The sequence below is a fragment of the Antechinus flavipes genome, chromosome 3, assembly GCF_016432865.1.
Source record: "Antechinus flavipes isolate AdamAnt ecotype Samford, QLD, Australia chromosome 3, AdamAnt_v2, whole genome shotgun sequence".
NCBI lineage: Eukaryota > Metazoa > Chordata > Mammalia > Dasyuromorphia > Dasyuridae > Antechinus > Antechinus flavipes.
Window position 1 is genome coordinate 255310840 of NC_067400.1, and position 19135 is coordinate 255329974.

The 19135-nt window shown below is 33.2% G+C and overlaps 1 protein-coding gene across 7 annotated transcripts in view; it reads left to right on the forward strand.

Annotated features, from left to right (window-relative positions):
- SYNJ1 (synaptojanin 1) overlaps positions 1 to 19135 on the forward strand; it is a 119655-nt gene that overhangs the window by 17847 nt on the left and 82673 nt on the right. For all 7 annotated transcript variants that reach the window (XM_051984963.1, XM_051984964.1, XM_051984965.1 and 4 more), the window contains exons 3-6: positions 14989 to 15075; positions 15986 to 16253; positions 17533 to 17758; positions 18746 to 18829. In XM_051984963.1, coding sequence (XP_051840923.1) covers positions 14989 to 15075; positions 15986 to 16253; positions 17533 to 17758; positions 18746 to 18829 — 665 coding nt within the window. The remainder of the gene's footprint in view (positions 1 to 14988; positions 15076 to 15985; positions 16254 to 17532; positions 17759 to 18745; positions 18830 to 19135) is intronic.

Here is a 19135-nt window from a genome sequence, read left to right on the forward strand (position 1 = left end):
AGGAGAAAGCATTTCATATTTGAGGGATAGTCAAGGGAAATGAAATAAATCAGGAGATAGAGTTTCATGTCTTAGGAATATCAAGGATGTCCATTTGACTGGATCATGCTGTACATGGAGTTTAATAAAATGTAAGAAGATTAGATAAATAGGACCAGGTTGTGAAAACCTTTGAATAGCAACCTGAAGACTTTGTAGTAGATATTGGAGGTGATAGGGAATCATTTGGTTTATTAAGTAGGGGCACCATAATCAGATCTGTGCTTTAGGAAAACTAGTTCAACCGAATGAAGGATGGAAAGATAAGGCAGAAAGACCAATCACAAGACTATTTCAATAGAGATGATGAGGATAGAACTGTGAGTAGAGAGAAGACATATATAAACGGCATTGTGAAGGTAGAAACAAGATTTGTAAATGAGAAGGGATTGCAATAGAAAGTCAAGAACGACATATAGATTTTGAGCCTAGATATGAGAATGATTTATAACAGAGAAGTTTGAAGAGGCTTTATGAAAAGATAACTTCTGTTTTGGACATTTTGAGTTTGAGTTGGGAGCCAGTGATATGGCCAAACAAGATAATTTAGAAGGAAAAGGAAAGAGGGTCTTGGTAAAAGCCTTTAATTAGTGAACACGATACTTTTAGCCTCTGTTATATGTTTCCATGGAGCAATTAAGATAGTTCCTTAGGGTGGGAGCTGTCTAATGCCTGTCTAAAGTTAAGCAATAAATTTAGGACAGTAAAGAGGGGAGAAATAACAGAGAAACTGAGAAGTAGAGTGGAGACTAAGTGGCAAACAACTGGCCTTCTCTGATATGACCAGCAATAAGATAAGAATGCCGTAGGCCAGTTGGTAATATATGCCCCTCCCTCCCTTGGCTAGAAAGTACAGTGGCTAAGGGTTGTCTTCTTTGTCTCATTCTCTTTCCTCACTCCATCTGTATATTAAGAATTGAAAAAAAAAATGTATATATGTCTGTGTGTATGTGTGTGTGTATAAAATTTTGTTACCCACCACTGCTAGTGGCATTTTATAATTCTGATTTTCTTTTTGTAAATTAGTTTAGTCCCAGTGTTTTTGGACATGTCTTTACTTGAGATTAATGTGCACAAAGGGATGTTCCTGAGAAGATTTTGTTTTTTATAAACTATGTGCTTGGATCCTGCAGTTCTAGCTAGGAGGTTAAACATTTTCCTGAATGTAATTGAGTCTCAGTTTAGCTTATAATTCTTTTTCCAAATTGAACCCTAATATCTGAACTAGGGTCCCCCTAAATTTCCTGTGAAAAAATGAACCATTGAAAGATGGTGCTGTTGCTGAAGTGCAGGTCCTAGAAACTAAATTCTGTCCTTGTTACCCAAAAGGAGGGGAAAATAAGGAGAGCATAGATCCTCATGCTACACAGAGACAGAATATTTTATATATGAATGAAGACTCAATCAAGGACTTAAAGAGTAATAGATAGATAGGAAGAGATCTAATGGTACAACTGAATGAACATGGAATTTTATATTAGAGGACCTGGGTTTGAATCTTGGGTCTAATCTGCTTTTCATATATAATAACCTTCAGTTAATCACTTAACCTTTTTAGTTCATAGTATCCTCATCTGTCCAAAAAAGGAGGTGAAATAAATAGCATCTAAAGTCATTTCCACCTTTAAATTTGTTTTGTGACCATAAGAGAAAATTTCTGTTGTCAACAGATTCAACAAACATTGTGGCTAAACAAAGTCACTATTTTAGTGATGATGATGATGATGAAAATTAACATAGTGCCTTCTGTAAAGTAGTTCATTATCTGGTAACCTGCATAAGATATATAAGGATAACCTTAAAAAAGGTTAGAATTCAAATCTAGAAAGGCAAACGTAAAACCAAGAAATTAATAAAAAATAATGAAGGCTATTCTATAATTTCAAAGTCCTTTTGAACAAATTCTGGAATATCAGAATGAAAGGAAACCAAAACACTGCTTCTTTTCACAGCTAGTAGTACATTTTTGGAGTACATATTCCAAGTATTATAGATACTTAAGTGCTCCAAGCTTAAACATATAAATATCTTTTTAAAAGGGTTAAAAATGTATGACTTATAGATCCATAACAAGATAATATTTTTTAAATGACTGCATTATTATAATTTGAAAGTTTAAGAACTTAGATTAATGTAATGACCAATTATGTCCTGAGAGCACCACTGATGAAGCACGCTTCCAACCTCTTGCCAAACAAATGATACAGCAGGGGTGCAGAAGGAGGCATACTTTTTTGATATAGCCAATGTATGGATTTGGCTTATTTGACTATACTAACTTGTTGCTAGGTAACTATTCATAACAAGATAATAAAGGTCTTTAATGCAGGCTTTTTGTCCCCTCAAGATTTATCCTGTATATCATGCTGTTCTCAGGCTTGGGATATGAAGTTTTAACAAAACATTTTCATATCTTTGTATTTGTTTTTTCTTAATTTTTACAAGAAAAAATTATTTTTCTTGTCTTTTATCTAGAATTCAGGCTCTCAGAGGAAGGAAAAGACCTTATGTTTTAGTTCCAGTTCCTCCACTAAGTAATTGTGTAATCTTAAGCAAATAAATTTATTTCACTTCCGTGGACCTCATGAGTTTCATCTCTAATATAAGAAGTTGTACTAAAAATGGTCTGCAAGATTTTTTCAACTCTAAAAGTCTTTGCTTTATTTTGTCCTTCTGAAATTAGATCACACAATCATAGAATATGAGGGTTGTCAGGTACCTTTGTTGGACAGTTAGTGCAATTATATATGAAAGGAATGAATGCCATAATATATTTGATAAATAGTCACTCAGTTTTCCTCTTCTGCTCAAAACTCCCCCAGTTGGGAATATCTTATCACCTCTCAAGCCTGCCCATTATGCTTCTGGAAAGCTCTAATGGTCAGGAAGTTTTTTTCTGATATCAAAATCACATTTGCCCTTTCTACTTATTATTTCTGATTCTGCATCTCTGAGGTCCATACCAGGAGAGGGCTAATCCTTCTTCCATGTGACAGTTATATCCTTTTTGGGTCTTCTGTTCTCTAATCTTAAATTTCCTTTTTCCTTCAGCTATTCCCTGCATGACATGTACTTATTAACTCTTTTCACTATTCTGTTGGTCCATCTTTGAATTCTCCAGTTTATCAATGCCCTCTTAAATTGTGACTCTACGGGTATGACGAAAGATTGGTTTTGTTAGCTAGATACCTAAATCAATTTTTACTTAAATCATCTATATATATATATATGTGTGTAAATGGTAATACAAAATTGTGATAATTTGGGGGTTAAATTTATTTATCTTAATTGTTATATGGTTTTTGGTTTCTTCAGAATGAAAAAGTCATAACTAAAATAGAAAAGTTGTAGATAGAACTCTATGTAGGTATAACTGAAATAAGTCATTTCCTTGGCCAAAAAGACCTAGTAGGGAGGGGAAGTTGAGAGGCTCAATTAATAGTCATTATTAGACATAATTATAGAAATACTTTAAATAAACATCAGTTCAAAAATTTACTAAATATATCAAGTTTAATATAATAATTCATTTTCTAGTGGGAAGAGCACTAGATGGGAGTTAGAATATTTGGGTGCTGCCAAGACTAGCTGTGTGACTTTCCTTCTCCACTTTAGTTTCTTCATTTATAAAATTGAGGAATCAGATTAGATATCTTGAATATAGATTTAAAGCTAGAAGAACTATAATAGTCATTTAGTGTAATCCCTTAGTCCAAACCTGGATCTTATCTAAAGGTCCTTTTTAGCTCTAAAATTGCATAGGTCTGTGTTCAGTGCACTGTCAAGTACTAGTGATAGAAAAGTTAAAACAATCTCACAATCACATGAATCTTATTATAAAATGGGCTGACATTTTCAAGTAAATATAATTTGTTTGTTCTTAGAGGAAGAAATCACTTTTAACTTGGAGGGGAAATCAGAAAAGGCAGTACAACATATCACATATTAATAAGAACTTAATGAATTCCTGAGCTGGTCTTTAATGAGAGGGAAAGCTTTCTAGGTAAAAAGATAAGGGAAAATCATTCCAGGAGAGGAATAAGATAGTTCAGAAGTAAATGAGGCACCAGGTTCCAGAATAAGCTTCTGGGTCCTATTATGAATAAGATGAAAGAGGATTCTGTTACCAAAGAATTATGCATAAAGGAAAATAATTTTTACTGACAATGGTCTAAGATGCGAGGAACCCTAGTGAGATCACAACTTAATGAATTTACAGCAAAAAAGGCTAATCCCTAATCTTCAACCTGCTCACTCCTGACTCCCTTCCCCCACCAGTCTAGCTGATTGGTATAACCTGACTTACAGACATGCAATAGGTCTCAATTTAGCCATTCTCCTGGAGAAAAGTAGGATGCATTCTCTGCCTAGGATAATAGGATGGCAGATAACTTTACTGAAACACTAGTTAGCTAGAAAACTGAGCAACAAAAGGAAACTACATATACTAAAAAGAACCAAAGACAGCAAATCACTATTAATATTAAACTTACATTCCATATGTTTAGCAGCTAAATTCATAAAGGAGAAACCAACTGAATTATAAAAAAGGCATAGAAACTTATACAGAGTGACAGGAGATTTTATTAGAGCTCTCTTAATTTTGGACAAAAGGAAAAATATAGAATGAAGAAATAAGAAGACAGTGAATTCAAGGAAATAATGTGGATATATAAAGGTATTAAATGAGATGAACCTAGAAAGGGAGAATAAAGTCATCTTGTTGAGAGCTTTAAATAGTTGACAGGCTAGTGGCTTTTTAAAAATTTGCTAGACTATTTCTTGTTGCCTTTGGGAGCATGAAGAAACTTACTCTTTTGTGTGATTTTCTGAGAAGAATTTGACAACCATCCTTCTATTTAGTTTCAAATTCCTTCAAAATCTTCTGGTTTTGATTTTCTCAAATATCAACATAAATCTGCTTCATTTGTCTTATAATATGTCAACTGAGTCATTTAGAATCCCAGTATTTAAGTCAAAATTAAAAGCTGATTTAACATACCTCCAGACTGTTCCTTCTGAACATTGCCCATATGAAATATCACATGACTAACCTGCTAAAAACTTCAGCTGATTCCTCATCAATCATCTTTTTAGCATTAGGCTCTTATAGTTTAGCCTTAATAAACTTCCATGGCATAGCTTTAGAAACCTTCAAAAGGGAAAACGATTATCTGGGCAAGAGGTGCCAAATAGCTCCATAATCTGATAGAATCAACACAAGCACCAAACTAGAGGTTGTCCCCTCTAATAGTGACCTGGAGTCAAATGTTTTTCATGAATCAAGTGCCCATTGTGTCTGCTTATAAATTAGGTATGGGAATACAAAGGCTAAAAGAGTAATTTCCTATGCTCAGGAAGTTTACATTCTATTGGGGAGAAGGGGAGGGAATAACGTACTTGAAAAATTAAAAATAAAATACATTCAGTGTAATTTTCAGAGGAAAGGTATTAGGAGTGGGGTGAGTTTGGGTGTTGCAGAAAGAATAGGCTTCCTTAAAAAGACAGTATATAATTTGATCTCAGAGGGAAGTATGTAAGTTTGACGAGGCAAGAGAGTTATGAACTATGCAAAGGCAGAGATGAGAAAACAAATGTGTCTGCAACATAACAGACTAGTGTCACTGGCATGTAAAGAATGTGGAGAAGAGTAATGAGCAATTGGTTTGAAAGGCAGGCTAGAGCCCGATATTATGGAGTTTATAAGCCAAATTGAGTAGTTGATACTTTATCCTAGAGAAAAAAGGGAACTATTGATGATTCTTGAGCAAAGGAGTGATGTGGCCAGACTTGCTATTTAAACACTTTTATAGCTATGAGGAGAAAGGGTCTGTGTAGGGGGATGAGTTTTGAGGCAGGGAATTCAATTAGAAAGTTACCAAATTAGTCCACAAGAAAAGTGTTGAGGGTCTGAATTAGGATGGTTGTTGTATAAGTAGAGAGAAAAAGATAGATTCAGATACATTGTAGAGGTAGAATTGGTAAGGCTTTGCAAGAGATTGGATGTGGGAGGTGAGGAAGAAAGAAGAATCAAAGATGACCCAAAGGTGACAAATCTGGGAGGGGGTACCCTTATTTAAAAAAAAAAAAAGTTGCAGGAATCAGGAAGAGGGGAAGGTTTTAGGAGAAAAGAAAATTGTGATTAAACTTGTCTGAGAATCCATTGATAGGTACTACTATCAATAACAATAATAAATGATTCAGATCTATAGAAAAAAAACAATTTATTATTATCTGAGCATAGGATTCACTGAAATAAAAATCAGTGAACTCTGAACAAAAGTTTCAACAACTTTATATAGATTTTAGTTTCATAGGTAGGATGGGAACAATGAAATTTCAAAGAGTAAATAAGGGAAGAGTATGACATACAGACCAAAGAGCAGATAGCAGAAGGGAAAGGTCTATATCAGATAAAATAGGAAATTAAGCCAGAGCTATAGATGTTATGTCATGTTGTAAACTTGCAGACAAATAGGACAGGAATTAACCTAGTTAACATTGAGGCTACACTTAAGTTTCATTTAGATTTTGCAGGCTATAGCTACTTATATGCCCTGCTCATTTTAAGTAAATAATGGTAATAAAGTGAGCCAGAAATTCTCTCATCATTATAATCGTTTCTGTCTTGGACATGTTGAATTTGAGGTCCCAGCTAGATATACAATTGGTAATGCAGGACTGAAGTTTAAGAAAGTTTAGACTACATATATAATTTGGAATGAGTTTGCATAAAAGTAATGGTTCAATCAATAAAATCTGAGAGAAAAAAGTAGGATGATAAAGAAATGAAGAGAGATAAGGTTGGTGATTCTGCAAAGGAGGCAAAGGTAGAATGCCCCAACATGTAAAAAAAGAGATTTGGGAGAGAACAGTATCATGAAAATCCAAAGAGGAGAGGAGTGGTTAACAATGTTGAAAACTATAAAGGTCAAAACTCTGAGATACCACTATACACCTGCCAGACTGGCTAAAATGACAGGGAAAGATAATGCGGAATGTTGGAGGGGATGTGGGAAAACTGGGACACTGATACATTGTTGGTGGAATTGTGAACACATCCAGCCATTCTGGAGAGCAATTTGGAATTATGCTCAAAAAGTTATCAAACTGTGCATACCCTTTGATCCAGCAGTGTTTCTACTGGGCTTATACCCCAAAGAGATACTAAAGAAGGGAAATGGACCTGTATATGCCAAAATGTTTGTGGCAGCCCTGTTTGTAGTGGCTAGAAGCTGGAAAATGAATGGATGCCCATCAATTGGAGAAGGGTTGAGTAAATTGTGATATATGAACATTATGGAATATTATTGTTCTGTAAGAAATGATGAGCAGGATGAATACAGAGAGGACTGGTGAGACTTACATGAACTGATGTTAAATGAAATGAGCAGAACCATGAGATCATTATATACCTCAACAACGATACTGTTTGAGGATGTATTCTGATGGAAGTGGATCTCTTCGATAAAGAGATCTAATTCAGTTTCAATTGATCAAGAATGGACTGAAGGAGCTACACCCAAAGAAAGAACACTGGGAAATGAATATAAACTGCTTGCATTTTTGTTTTTCTTCCTGGATTATTTATACCTTCTGAATCCAACTCTTCCTGTGCAACAAGAGAACTGTTCTGTTCTGCACACATATATTGTATCTAGGATATACTGTAACCTATTTAACATGTATAGGACAGGTTGCCATCTGGGGGAGAGGGTGGAGGGAGGGAGGGGAAAAATCGGACAGCTTGCCATCTGGGGGAGGGGGTGAAGGGAGGGAGGGGAAAAATCAGAACAGAAGTGAGTGCAAGGGATAATGTGTAAAAAATTACTCTGGCATGGGTTCTGTCAATAAAAAGTTATTTTTAAAAAAAAAGAAAAAAAAAAGAAAGCTATAAAGGTCAAGAAGACTTGATTATTAGAATTTGACAATTAATAGTAACTTTGAAGAGAGCAGGTTGGAAACTAGTTTGCATTGTTTTGGGAAATAGCAGAAAATTTGGAGTTTATAATGTAATGTAAATAACTTTTTAAGTCCTAATGGGGAAATCCAGAAAAATTATAGTTAATTATGTGCTCAGCCCAATTCACTGTAGAGAGAAGAAAAGTCTGTGCACACTAGGGACAGGATCAGAAAGATACAAGTCATGTATGGAGTATTCCATTACCCAAGAGAGGAGCTGCGCACCAGGATAAGAAAAAATCCTTGACCCAAACTGGGGCCCCATGAAGGAGACATGTACCAGTTCTTAGTTTTGTTGTCTATTACCCAATGTCCACTCACAGATTCAGGATAGATTATGGAAGGAGAACTGCACAAGGAGTGACATTTATTAATATAGAAAGCCTGGATTATGTACTAGAAAAGTAACATGTTCAGAAGCAAGCAGCAGGAATATGAGCCAAGCAAAGTTTTAAGTCTAGCACCTAGCCCAAACTGCAGAGCTAACTAACACTTGAGTGGGAATCCAAGACCAAAGGGAGACTGTAGCTTTGTCAATAATCAGCTTTCCAGGTGACTGACAGATAGTCTCCAAGTCCACTAGCAAATGTTTTTCATGAATCGAATGCGCACTGTGTCAGCTTATGAATTAGATACGGGAATACAAAGACTAAAAGTGTAATTTCCCATGCTCAGGAAGTTTACATTCTATTGGGGGGAAGGGGAGGGAATAACATACTTGAAAAATTAAAAACAAAATACATTCAGTGTAATTTTCAGAGGGAAGGTACTAGGAGTAGGGTGAGTTTGGGTGTTGCAGAAAGAATAGGCTTCCTAAAAAAGACTTCCTAAAAAAGACAGTATATAATGTATAGCAAACAACAAAAAGAATGAAAATACTATGTTGTTCCTACAGTCCTCTCTCTGGGTGTAGATAGCTCTCTTCTTCACAATACCATTGGAATTAGCCTGAATTATCTCATTGTTGGAAGAAAGCCATGTCCATCAGAATTGATCAATGTATAATATATTACTATTGCCATGTACAATGTTCTCCTGGTTCTGCTCATTACATTTAGTATCAATTCATGTAAGTCTTTCCAGGCCTTTCTGAAATCATTCTGCTGATCATTTCTTATAGAACAATAATATTCCATAAGTGGACTTTTTCTTAAAATAGTCAGTAGCATTTATTTAAAACCATTAGTAAGCATCATATGTAATGAAGATAAACTGGAACCATTCCCAGTAAGATCAGGAGTGAAACAAAGTTGCCCGCTATCACCATTATTATTCAGTATTGTATTAGAAATGCTAACTTTGGCAATAAGAGTTGAGAAAGAGATTAAAGGAATTAGAGTAGATTATGAGGAAACCGAATTATCACTCTTTGCAGATAATATGATGATATACTTAGCAAACCCCAAAGATTCTTCTAAAAAGATATTAAAAATAATTCACAACTTTAGCAAAGTTGTAGGATACAAAATAAATCCACATAATCATTACCATTTTTATTTAGCACTTACAAAATTCAACATCAAGAGAGACAAAGAGAAATTTCATTTGAAATAACTGTCGATCGTATAAAATATTTGGGAATCTATCTGCCAAGAGAAAGTTAGGAATTATATGAGCAAAACTACAAAACATTTCTACACAAATAAAGTCGGATCTAAACAATTGGGAAAATATCAGAATTTCAAATGCTCTTGGATAGGTTGAATAAATATAATAAAGATGACAATACTACTTAAACTAATCTATTTATTTAGTGCTATACCAATCAAACTCCCAAGAAACTATTTTACTGACCTAGAAAAAATAACAAAATTCATCTGGAAGAGCAAAAGGTCAAGAATTTCAAAGGAACTAATGAAAAAAAAATCAAATGAAGGTGGCCTAGCTATACCAGATCTAAAACTATATTATAAAGCAGCAGTCATCAAAACCATTTGGTACTGGCTAAAAAATAGACTAGTTGATCAGTAGAATAGGTTAGGTTCACAGGACAAAATAGTCAATAACTATAGTAATCTAGTATTTGACAAACCCAAAGACCTCAGCTTTTGGGATAAGAATTCACTATTTGACAAAAACTGCTGGGAAAATTAGAAACTAGTATGGCAGAAATTAGGCTGTGATCCACACCTAACACCATATACCAAGATAAGATCAAAATGGGTTCATGATCTAGACATAAACAATGCTATTATAAACAAATTAGAAGAACATAGGACAGTTTACTTCTCATATCTGTAGAAGAGGAAGGAATTTGGGACCAAAGAAGAACTGGAGATTGATTACAAAGTAGATAATTTTGATTATATTAAGTTTAAAAGTTTTTGTACAAATAAAACTTTTCCAGTCAAGATTAGAAGGGAAGCAATAAACTGGGAAAACATTTTTATATTCAAAGGTTCTAATAAAGGCCTCATTTCTAAAATAGAGAATTCACTCAAATTTATAAGAAATCAAGACATTCTCCAATTGATAAATGTCAAAGGATATGAACAGACAATTATCAGATGAAGAAATTGAAACTATTTCTAGTCATGTGAAAAGATGTGCCAAATCATTATTGATCAGAGAAATGCAAATTAAGACAACTCTGAGATACCACTACACACCTCTCAGATTGGTTAAGATGACAGGAAAAGATAATTACAAATGTAGGAGGGGATGTGGGAAAACTGGCACACTGATACATTGTTGGTGGAATTGTGAACTGATCTAAACATTCTGCAGAGCAATTTGGAACTATGCTCAAAAAGTTATCAAACTGTCCATACCTTTTGACCCAGCAGAATTTCTACTGGGTTTATATCCCAAAGAGATCTTAAAGGAGGGAAAGGGACCCATATGTGCAAAAAGTGTTTGTGGCCACCCTTTTTGTAGTGGCAAGAAACTGGACACTGAGTGGATGCCAATCAGTTGGGGAATGGCTGAATCATTTATGGTATATGAATGTTATGGAATATTATTGTTCTGTAAGAAATGATCAGCAAGATAATTTCAGAGGGACCTGGAAAATCTTACATGAACTAATGCTAATTGAAATGAGCAGAGCCAGGAGATCATCATACACGGCAACAATGATGATCAATTCTGATGAACGAGGCTCTCTTCAACAATGAGTTGATTCAAATCAGTTCCAGTTTTCCAGTAATGAAGAGAACCATCTACACCCAGAGAGAGGACTATGGTAACTGAGTGTGGAATACAACATAGCGTTTCCACTCTTTCTGTTGTTTGCTTGCATTTTTGTTTTCCTTTTCAGGTTTGTTTGTTTTTTTCTTTTCTTTCTAGATCCGATTTTTCTTGCTACACAAGAAAACAGCATAAATATGCATACATGTATTGGACTTAACATATACTTTAATATATTTAACATGTATTGAACTACCTGCCGTCTAGTGGAGGGAGTAAGGGGAAGGAGGGGAAAATTTGGAACAAAAGGTTTTGTAAGGGTCAGTGTTGGAAAAATTACCTATGCATATGTTTTTTTTTAATATTTTATTTTATTTTATAATGACTTTATATTGACAGAATCCATGCCAGGGTAATTTTTTTTTACAACATTATCCCTTGCACTCGCTTCTGTTCTGATTTTTCCCCTCCTTCCCTCCATCCCTCCCCTAGATGGCAAGCAGTCCTATATATATTAGATATGTTATGCATATGTTTTGTAAATAAAAAAGTTATAATAAAATAAAAAAAAGAAAAGAAAAAAAAGAATAATAATATTCCGCAATTTATTCAGCCATTCTCCAACTGATGGACATCTACTCATTTTCCAGTTTCTTGCCACTACAAAAAGGGCTGCCACAAACATTTTTGCATGTGGATCCTTTTCCCTTTTTTATGATCTCTTTGAGATACAGTCCCAGTAGAGACACTGCTGGATCAAAGGGTATTCACAGTTTGATAGCATAGCTCCAAATGGTTCTCCAGAATAGTTGAATCATTTTACAATTCCATCAACAATGTATCAATGCCCCAGTTTTCCCACATCCCCTCCAACATTTGTCATTCTTTTCCTGTCATCTTAGCCAATCTGAGAGATGTGTAGTGGTATCTCAGAGTAATCTTAAATTTGCATTTCTCTGATTAGTAATGATTTATTGCACTTTTTCATATGACTAGAAATGGTTTCAGTTTTTTCATCTGAAAATTATCTGTTCATATTGAAAGGGAGAACTTTATTTTTTTTTCTTTTTTTTAATTACAGCTTTTTATTTTCAAAACATGCATGGATGATTTTTCAACATTAACCCCTGCAAAAACCTTGTGTTCCAAATCTCTCCCTTCTCCTCACCCCCTCTCCTAGATGGCAAGCAATCCAATATATGTTAAATATGTTTTTAAAAAATATATGTTACATATTTCTACTCTGTTTAACATATATTGGACTACTTGCCATCTAGGGGAGGGCATGGAGGAAAGAAGGTGAAATTGGAACACAAGGTTTTACAAGAGTTTATTAATGTTAAAGAATTGTCCATGCATGTTTTGAAAATAAAAAGCCTTAATAAAAAACATATATATATGTTAAATCCAATGTGTGTATACATATTTATACAGTTATTGTGCTGCACAAGAAAAATCAGATTAAAAAGGAAAAAAATGAGAAAGAAAACAAAATGCAAGGAAACAACTAAAGGAATGAAAATGGTATGTTGTGATTCACGTTCAGCAAAAGGGAGAATTTTAAATATAATATTTTAGAAGGCAAAGGATATGAATTTACAACCAAGAATAACTTAGCCAGCAAAATTTAGTGCAATACTATAGTGCTTGGCATATAGTAAGCACCTAATAAATGTTTATTAATTGAGTGATTTTTTTAAAGACCTTTAATTTTTCAAAATTTCCTTATGAAGAAACCAGAGTTGCATAGCAATTTTTTAAATTCAAATATAAGTTAAGAGAAACATAAGAAGATATATATGAACAGTAATAAGGAAATTTTTTAAAAAGGATAAAATGTTTATGTTCTAATATGGGGATATACATGTGTCCCCTTTGAATCAAATCATTGTCAGAGGTCAGAAAAAAAGATTAATTATCCAAGGCTTTAGAGTAATTCTATTACATAATCTTGATGATCTTAAGAGAAGAATAGAAAGAGAAAGTAAGAGAAATTCAGTGTCAGGAAAGGAAAGGAATGTTAGTGAGGAATACAATTGAAATATACAAATAAAATTTATACAGTGAGATGGAGGAAGCAGGGGAAGTAGCTAACACTTCAACTTCATGCTCATCTGAACTAATTAAAGGAATATTTACATTTACATAGGTACAGCAATATACTTTTAACTAAACAGTGAAATAGAAGGGAAAGAGAAAAGGGGTAAGGATAGATTAAAGGGGATTAGTCCCAATCAAAACAAACTCCTAAGGATGTACAAAAAATACTAAAGTTCTTTGTAAGGTAGCAAAGAATGTAAATTTTGAGATGCTGCCCATAAACTGAAGAAATGAATAAACAAATTATGATATATAAATTGTTAGGATACTATTGTGCTATAAGAAATGATGGTGGGGAACAGTTAGATGGCACAGTGGATAAAGTGCCAGCCCTGAAGTCAGAGGACCTGAGTTCAAATCCAATCTCAGACACAACACATCCTAGCTGTGTGACCCTAGGCAAGTCACTTAACCCTAATTGCCTCAGCAAAAACAAACAAACAAACAAACAAAAAAACCCACAAGAAATAATGATGACTATTTCCAATGAACTTGTATAAACTGATGCAAAAGCAAGTGAATAGAACCAGGAGAAAAGATTTATTCAGTGACAACAATATGTTAATGAGAAACAGCTTTTAAAGAATTAGAAATTTTTAGAAGATTAATGCTATACCTACTGATAAGAGAGAGATAGGGCTATAAAGTACACAATAAGATAAAATGTTTTGGACAGGTAGGTGGAACAATGTATAAGGTGTTAATTCTGAAGTCAAGAAGACCCATCTTTCTGAATTCAAATCTGGCCTCCAAGTGACTATAGGTAAGTCACTTAATGCTTCAATTTCCTCACTTGTGAACCACTCCAGTAGCTTTGCCAAGAAAGCCCCCAAATGGGATCATGAAGAATCAAATATGATTGAAAAATACTGAACATTGACGTAGAAATTTGTTTGACAGACTGTACTTGTTTGTAATGGGTTTTATATAGAAGGTTTTAGTTCTCAATTAGGAATAAGGGTGAGTGTGCAGATTTTTGGTGATTGCAAAAAAAAAAAAAAAAGAATGAAAGAAAATTGAGAAAGAATAGCTGGAGGAGAGGGCACTAAGGGTTTATGTACAAGAATTGCATTTACAAATAGAGATGCTACTTTTCCCCCTAAGAATTAAGCCAAGGAGGAGAGAATAAAGAATAGTTAATATTTAGAGACAGACGGAACCTTAGAAATCATCTAGTCAAATCCCTTCATTTTGCAGATGAGGAAACTGAGGCTTAGGGAAACTAATGTCAGAGGAGGAATTTGAACCTATCTCTCTTCTCTCAGATGCATTGTTCTTTCCAGGTACCACTCTGATATTTAGACAATTTAGAGTATAGAATTGGTAAGAAAAAGAAACTTTTGATGTCTTCATTTTTTTTCGGTGAAATATTTGACTTTTTCAGTAAGGGATAGAGAGGAAGTTATGAGTAGGTAATTGGGGAAGAAAACAGTTCAACAGTCACATAGGGTAGTAGGGTATCACATAGGGTAGAGTTGCTAATCAAAGAAATTCCTTTTTTCATAAAGAATTAATGTGCAACACTTGAGCTTAGTTGAGATTACAAATCATAAATTTGTTGTTGATCCAGTTATCACTGTTGATTCAGTATGTTTTGCAGCATTTAGGAGCAAAGGAGTTATAATAGTTTAACAAAATAGTTCTGTGATATATTTGTGGTATGAATAATTGGCTCACTTCAAAAGACTGAGTTCTTTAAACTTTAGATCCAGTAGGGATCATTATTTTTTCTAACATTTTAAAACATTTTTTTGGTAGCATCTGCAGAAAAAGAGGCAATCAAAGGCATGTATTCCAAAGTAATGGATGCATATGGACTCTTAGGTGTATTGCGACTAAACCTTGGTAAGTTTATTAAAGCAAAATTTTTCAATATATTTTTTTCCCATCCCTATTTTTATAGATTTTAACCAAAAAAGACAGCATGTAGAAAAAACTATTCGACACATTATTTCTTAGTTTAGCATATTTAAATGAGGAGTTTAGATTAAATGATCTGAGACCTTTTCTAACATTAAATACAGTGATCTTTTAATTTAGACGATAATGTCTATATTATTTGAAATCTCTTTCAAAGTATTGTTGTGACCTGACTAATTATTTGACTTGATTATGTTAGATAAAGTTTTCAGACTATCTACCATATAAACGGTAAATATATGTGCCCATTTTTAAGATGGAAGAATGACTTCCATTAGATCACTTATTAGGTATTAATGGTTCTCTTTTCCAGCATAAAAATTTCATCTTTTTTTTTTTTGGGGGGGGGGGGGCGGGAGGAGAAAAAACTGGAAAATCCAGCTGGGAAATTGCATATCAGTAGAGAAATCTTATTTGAGACTCCTTAGAAGATTTGGACTACATGTTCACTGATTAGATAAAAGTTCTTCCCTTACATATATCTAGGATAAAGTCTTTTTTCAGGAAATTATATTGATGTCCCCTAGGATAGAACATCTAGTTTTAGGCACTTATTTCTAATGCTTTAATTAGAGGCTGAATACAACTTCTTAAGGGTGCCAAAAAATTTAATAAATATTGATATTATTCTCTTTATACTTTATATTGAATATTCCAAACAATGTAATAGTTCAAGTTAAAATTTTTCTTCTTTTATTTTTAGTGGATTTTTAGTTTCTCTGATATTTCTCAGTGAATAATCAGAGCTGTAGATAAGATAAGACTACCTAAGAAAAAATTTTAAATTGTATTTAAAACTACTAGGAATTTATACACTTTCATTTTGGTTTTATAGGTGATACAATGGCGCAGTATTTGATTCTAGTCACAGGATGCATGTCTGTTGGAAAAATCCAGGAATCTGAAGTTTTTAGAGTTATTTCCACTGAGTTTATATCTTTAAGAATTGATTCTTCAGATGAAGATCGCATTTCAGAAGTTCGTAAAATTTTGAATTCAGGAAACTTTTATTTTGCATGGTCTGCAACTGGATGTAGTTTGGATTTGAGTCTTAATGCCCATCGAAGCAGTCAAGACCGCACAACTGATGATAGATTTTTCTGGTGAGTTCTTGCTTCTCATTATATTCATATACTATAAAATTTTTCTGGCTAATAGCAGATATTTAATGATTTTTAATTAATTTAATTAGATAGTGCTAGATTTAATTGGATATTAGATACTTAGCTATATCTGGTCTTTGATGTAGAACAGAGGTCCTCAAACTTTTTAAATAGGGAGCCATACACTGTCCCTCAGATTGTTGGAGGGTTGGACTATAGTAAAAACAAAAACTTTTGTTTTGTGGGCCTTTAAATAAAGAAACTTCATAGCCCTGGGTGAGGGGGATAATCATTCTCTGCCGCATCTAGCCCGCAAGCCGTAGTTTGAGGACCCCTGATGTAAAATATGATTTTAAATTTAGAATTGATTTTAAACTATCTAAACTAGGAATATCATTAGTGGAATTTATATGATATTAATAATATCATGGCTTTATAATAACGTATAATAATATCTCAATTATCCAGAAGTCAGATTTCTGACAACATAAACCTTCTGGAATTAGAGTTCCCAGTTTTGCTTTGTTTTTTATAATGGCATATCATATTACAAAGTGACTTTGACAATGTAAACAATTATTTTAATAAAAATTTTAATAAAAGTGGAAAGAGATTTTTTTCACATATATCTTTCTCTCTAAACACACACACATATATATATAAAATACACACACACACACACACACGCATATCTCAGAAGGCTTCCTAAGATTTCTTCATAAGCACCAGTTATTCAAATAAATATACATATTTACCATCTCCTTTCTTGATACTTTTCCTATGAAGATTATATTTGGTGCCTTAATTATCTTCTTGAGGATGACACAAAAAGACTTTGTCTGGTATTTAATAAAATTTTGCATTTCTGTAGCATTTCATATTTTACATATATCAACTTAATTGGTTTTTACAGCAGTTGTACAGGAAATATAAAGTAGTATTCTCATTTTTAAAATAAGAAAAGAGATCAAATGATTTGCCCAAGTTTACAAAGTATGGAATGCAAATCAAAATATAGCTAGATGTATGCCCATCATTTCTCCAACTTTTTTGGCATCCTCAATCCATATTCCCTAAAAGGACAGCATATTCTCTGTCCAACTCTTGTCTAACATTCATGTTAGGTGAATTAACTCAATTATACTATAATTCATTTCATCTGTATCACCATTTTAAGTAATAATATTTATGCAAATCTACCCATTGAGGGACACAAGTTGAATTGAAGTTTTGCATGTTTTATTTTCATTAATCTAATCTAATTTTTTTTCCCCATTAGGAATCAGTCACTACACTTACATCTCAAGCACTATGGTGTGAATTGTGATGATTGGTTATTACGACTTATGTGTGGAGGAGTTGAAATTAGAACAATTTATGCTGCTCACAAACAAGCAAAAGCTTGCCTTATTTCACGTCTAAGTTGTGAACGAGCCGGGACTAGATTCAATGTTCGGGGAACAAATGATGATGGTCATGTTGCTAATTTTGTAGAAACAGAACAGGTATTAGTTTGATTTTTTTTTTAACTTATTGTTTCATTGTTTATTATTGTTTCTAGTGTTCCTAGAAACCTAAAAACAATAGGCTAATTAAATATTTTTATATAACTCAAAACATTTTACATAACTATAACAAAGTTATTCTGTGGTCCATCATTGCTTTACTGATCGTTGTACTGTGGGTAAAAAGTTTCATCTATGGTTTTTTTTTCAAAATGAGCGTTTATAGCTTTACACTTATATAGCCCCAGCAAATTATCTAATTGCTGCCTTAGCTTAATTATTGTAAGATAAATACTGAATTATATAGTGCAAGTGAATTTTTTTAAAGGATTATTTTTGGTTAAATCGAACTTACTTGAGCACTTTTTTTTTTTTTTTTTAATGACACAGGTATTCCATGCTACTGTTAGAAGCTTGAACTGATTTAGCCCAAAATATCTGTATAATCCTGGCATGGTGTGTGTGTGTGTGTGTGTGTGTGTGTGTGTGTGTGTGTGTGTGTGTGTACACAAAAACATTGAGCTTGGCAAATTAGTTTTTCAAAGATAGAGAAAGCATATTTTTAAAGTATAAAATTGTAGGAGTAAAGAAAGATCATACATGGGTACATTGCTAAATTAGAGAGTTCACTAGAATATTGTTTCTGTTAGAGAAGTAACCAAAACACTATATTTACAATGCATCTTTATTAGTTTTAATAATTTTCAATTCCTGTTGTTTTTGCTGCCTTAAATTCTTTTTGGAAAAATTATATATTGATTTAAAACAGTTATCAAATTTTAGTCATAAAACATATGATAGAATATTTCTAAACATGTTAATTACAAAAATAATTTTATCCAAAAGCTCATGAATTATAAATTAATAGAATTTATTGTTTTATGAAGTAAAGCAAGTATAAAATTTGTCCAAGATACACAGAATTTGAATTTTTTTAAATAAGCAAATATGTTTTGACTATGAAACTTTGATTTTTTTCCTCCTCAGGTTATATTTTTAGATGATGCTGTATCTTCCTTCATACAAATCCGTGGATCTGTACCATTGTTTTGGGAGCAGCCTGGTCTGCAAGTATGTTTTTGACATTTTGAAACTTTTTTTCTCTAGGAAAATTTTCCTTGAGTCCAAAAACTTCATTCTTGTCTGCTCTCCTCATCAATATCACCTTCCACCCCAGATCATTTAGTGATTATTTTATTATTATTATTATTTTTTGCTGTAATTTAATTTCCAGTAAGACATTTTTCTCAAGTTGGAACAAAGCACAGTGCCATTTTGCTATACATTTTAAAATAATGCCTTTAGGATTTATACTAGGCAATATGTAAAACTTATTAGCATTGTGACCATGTGGAAGTCAATTAGCCTCTCTGAACC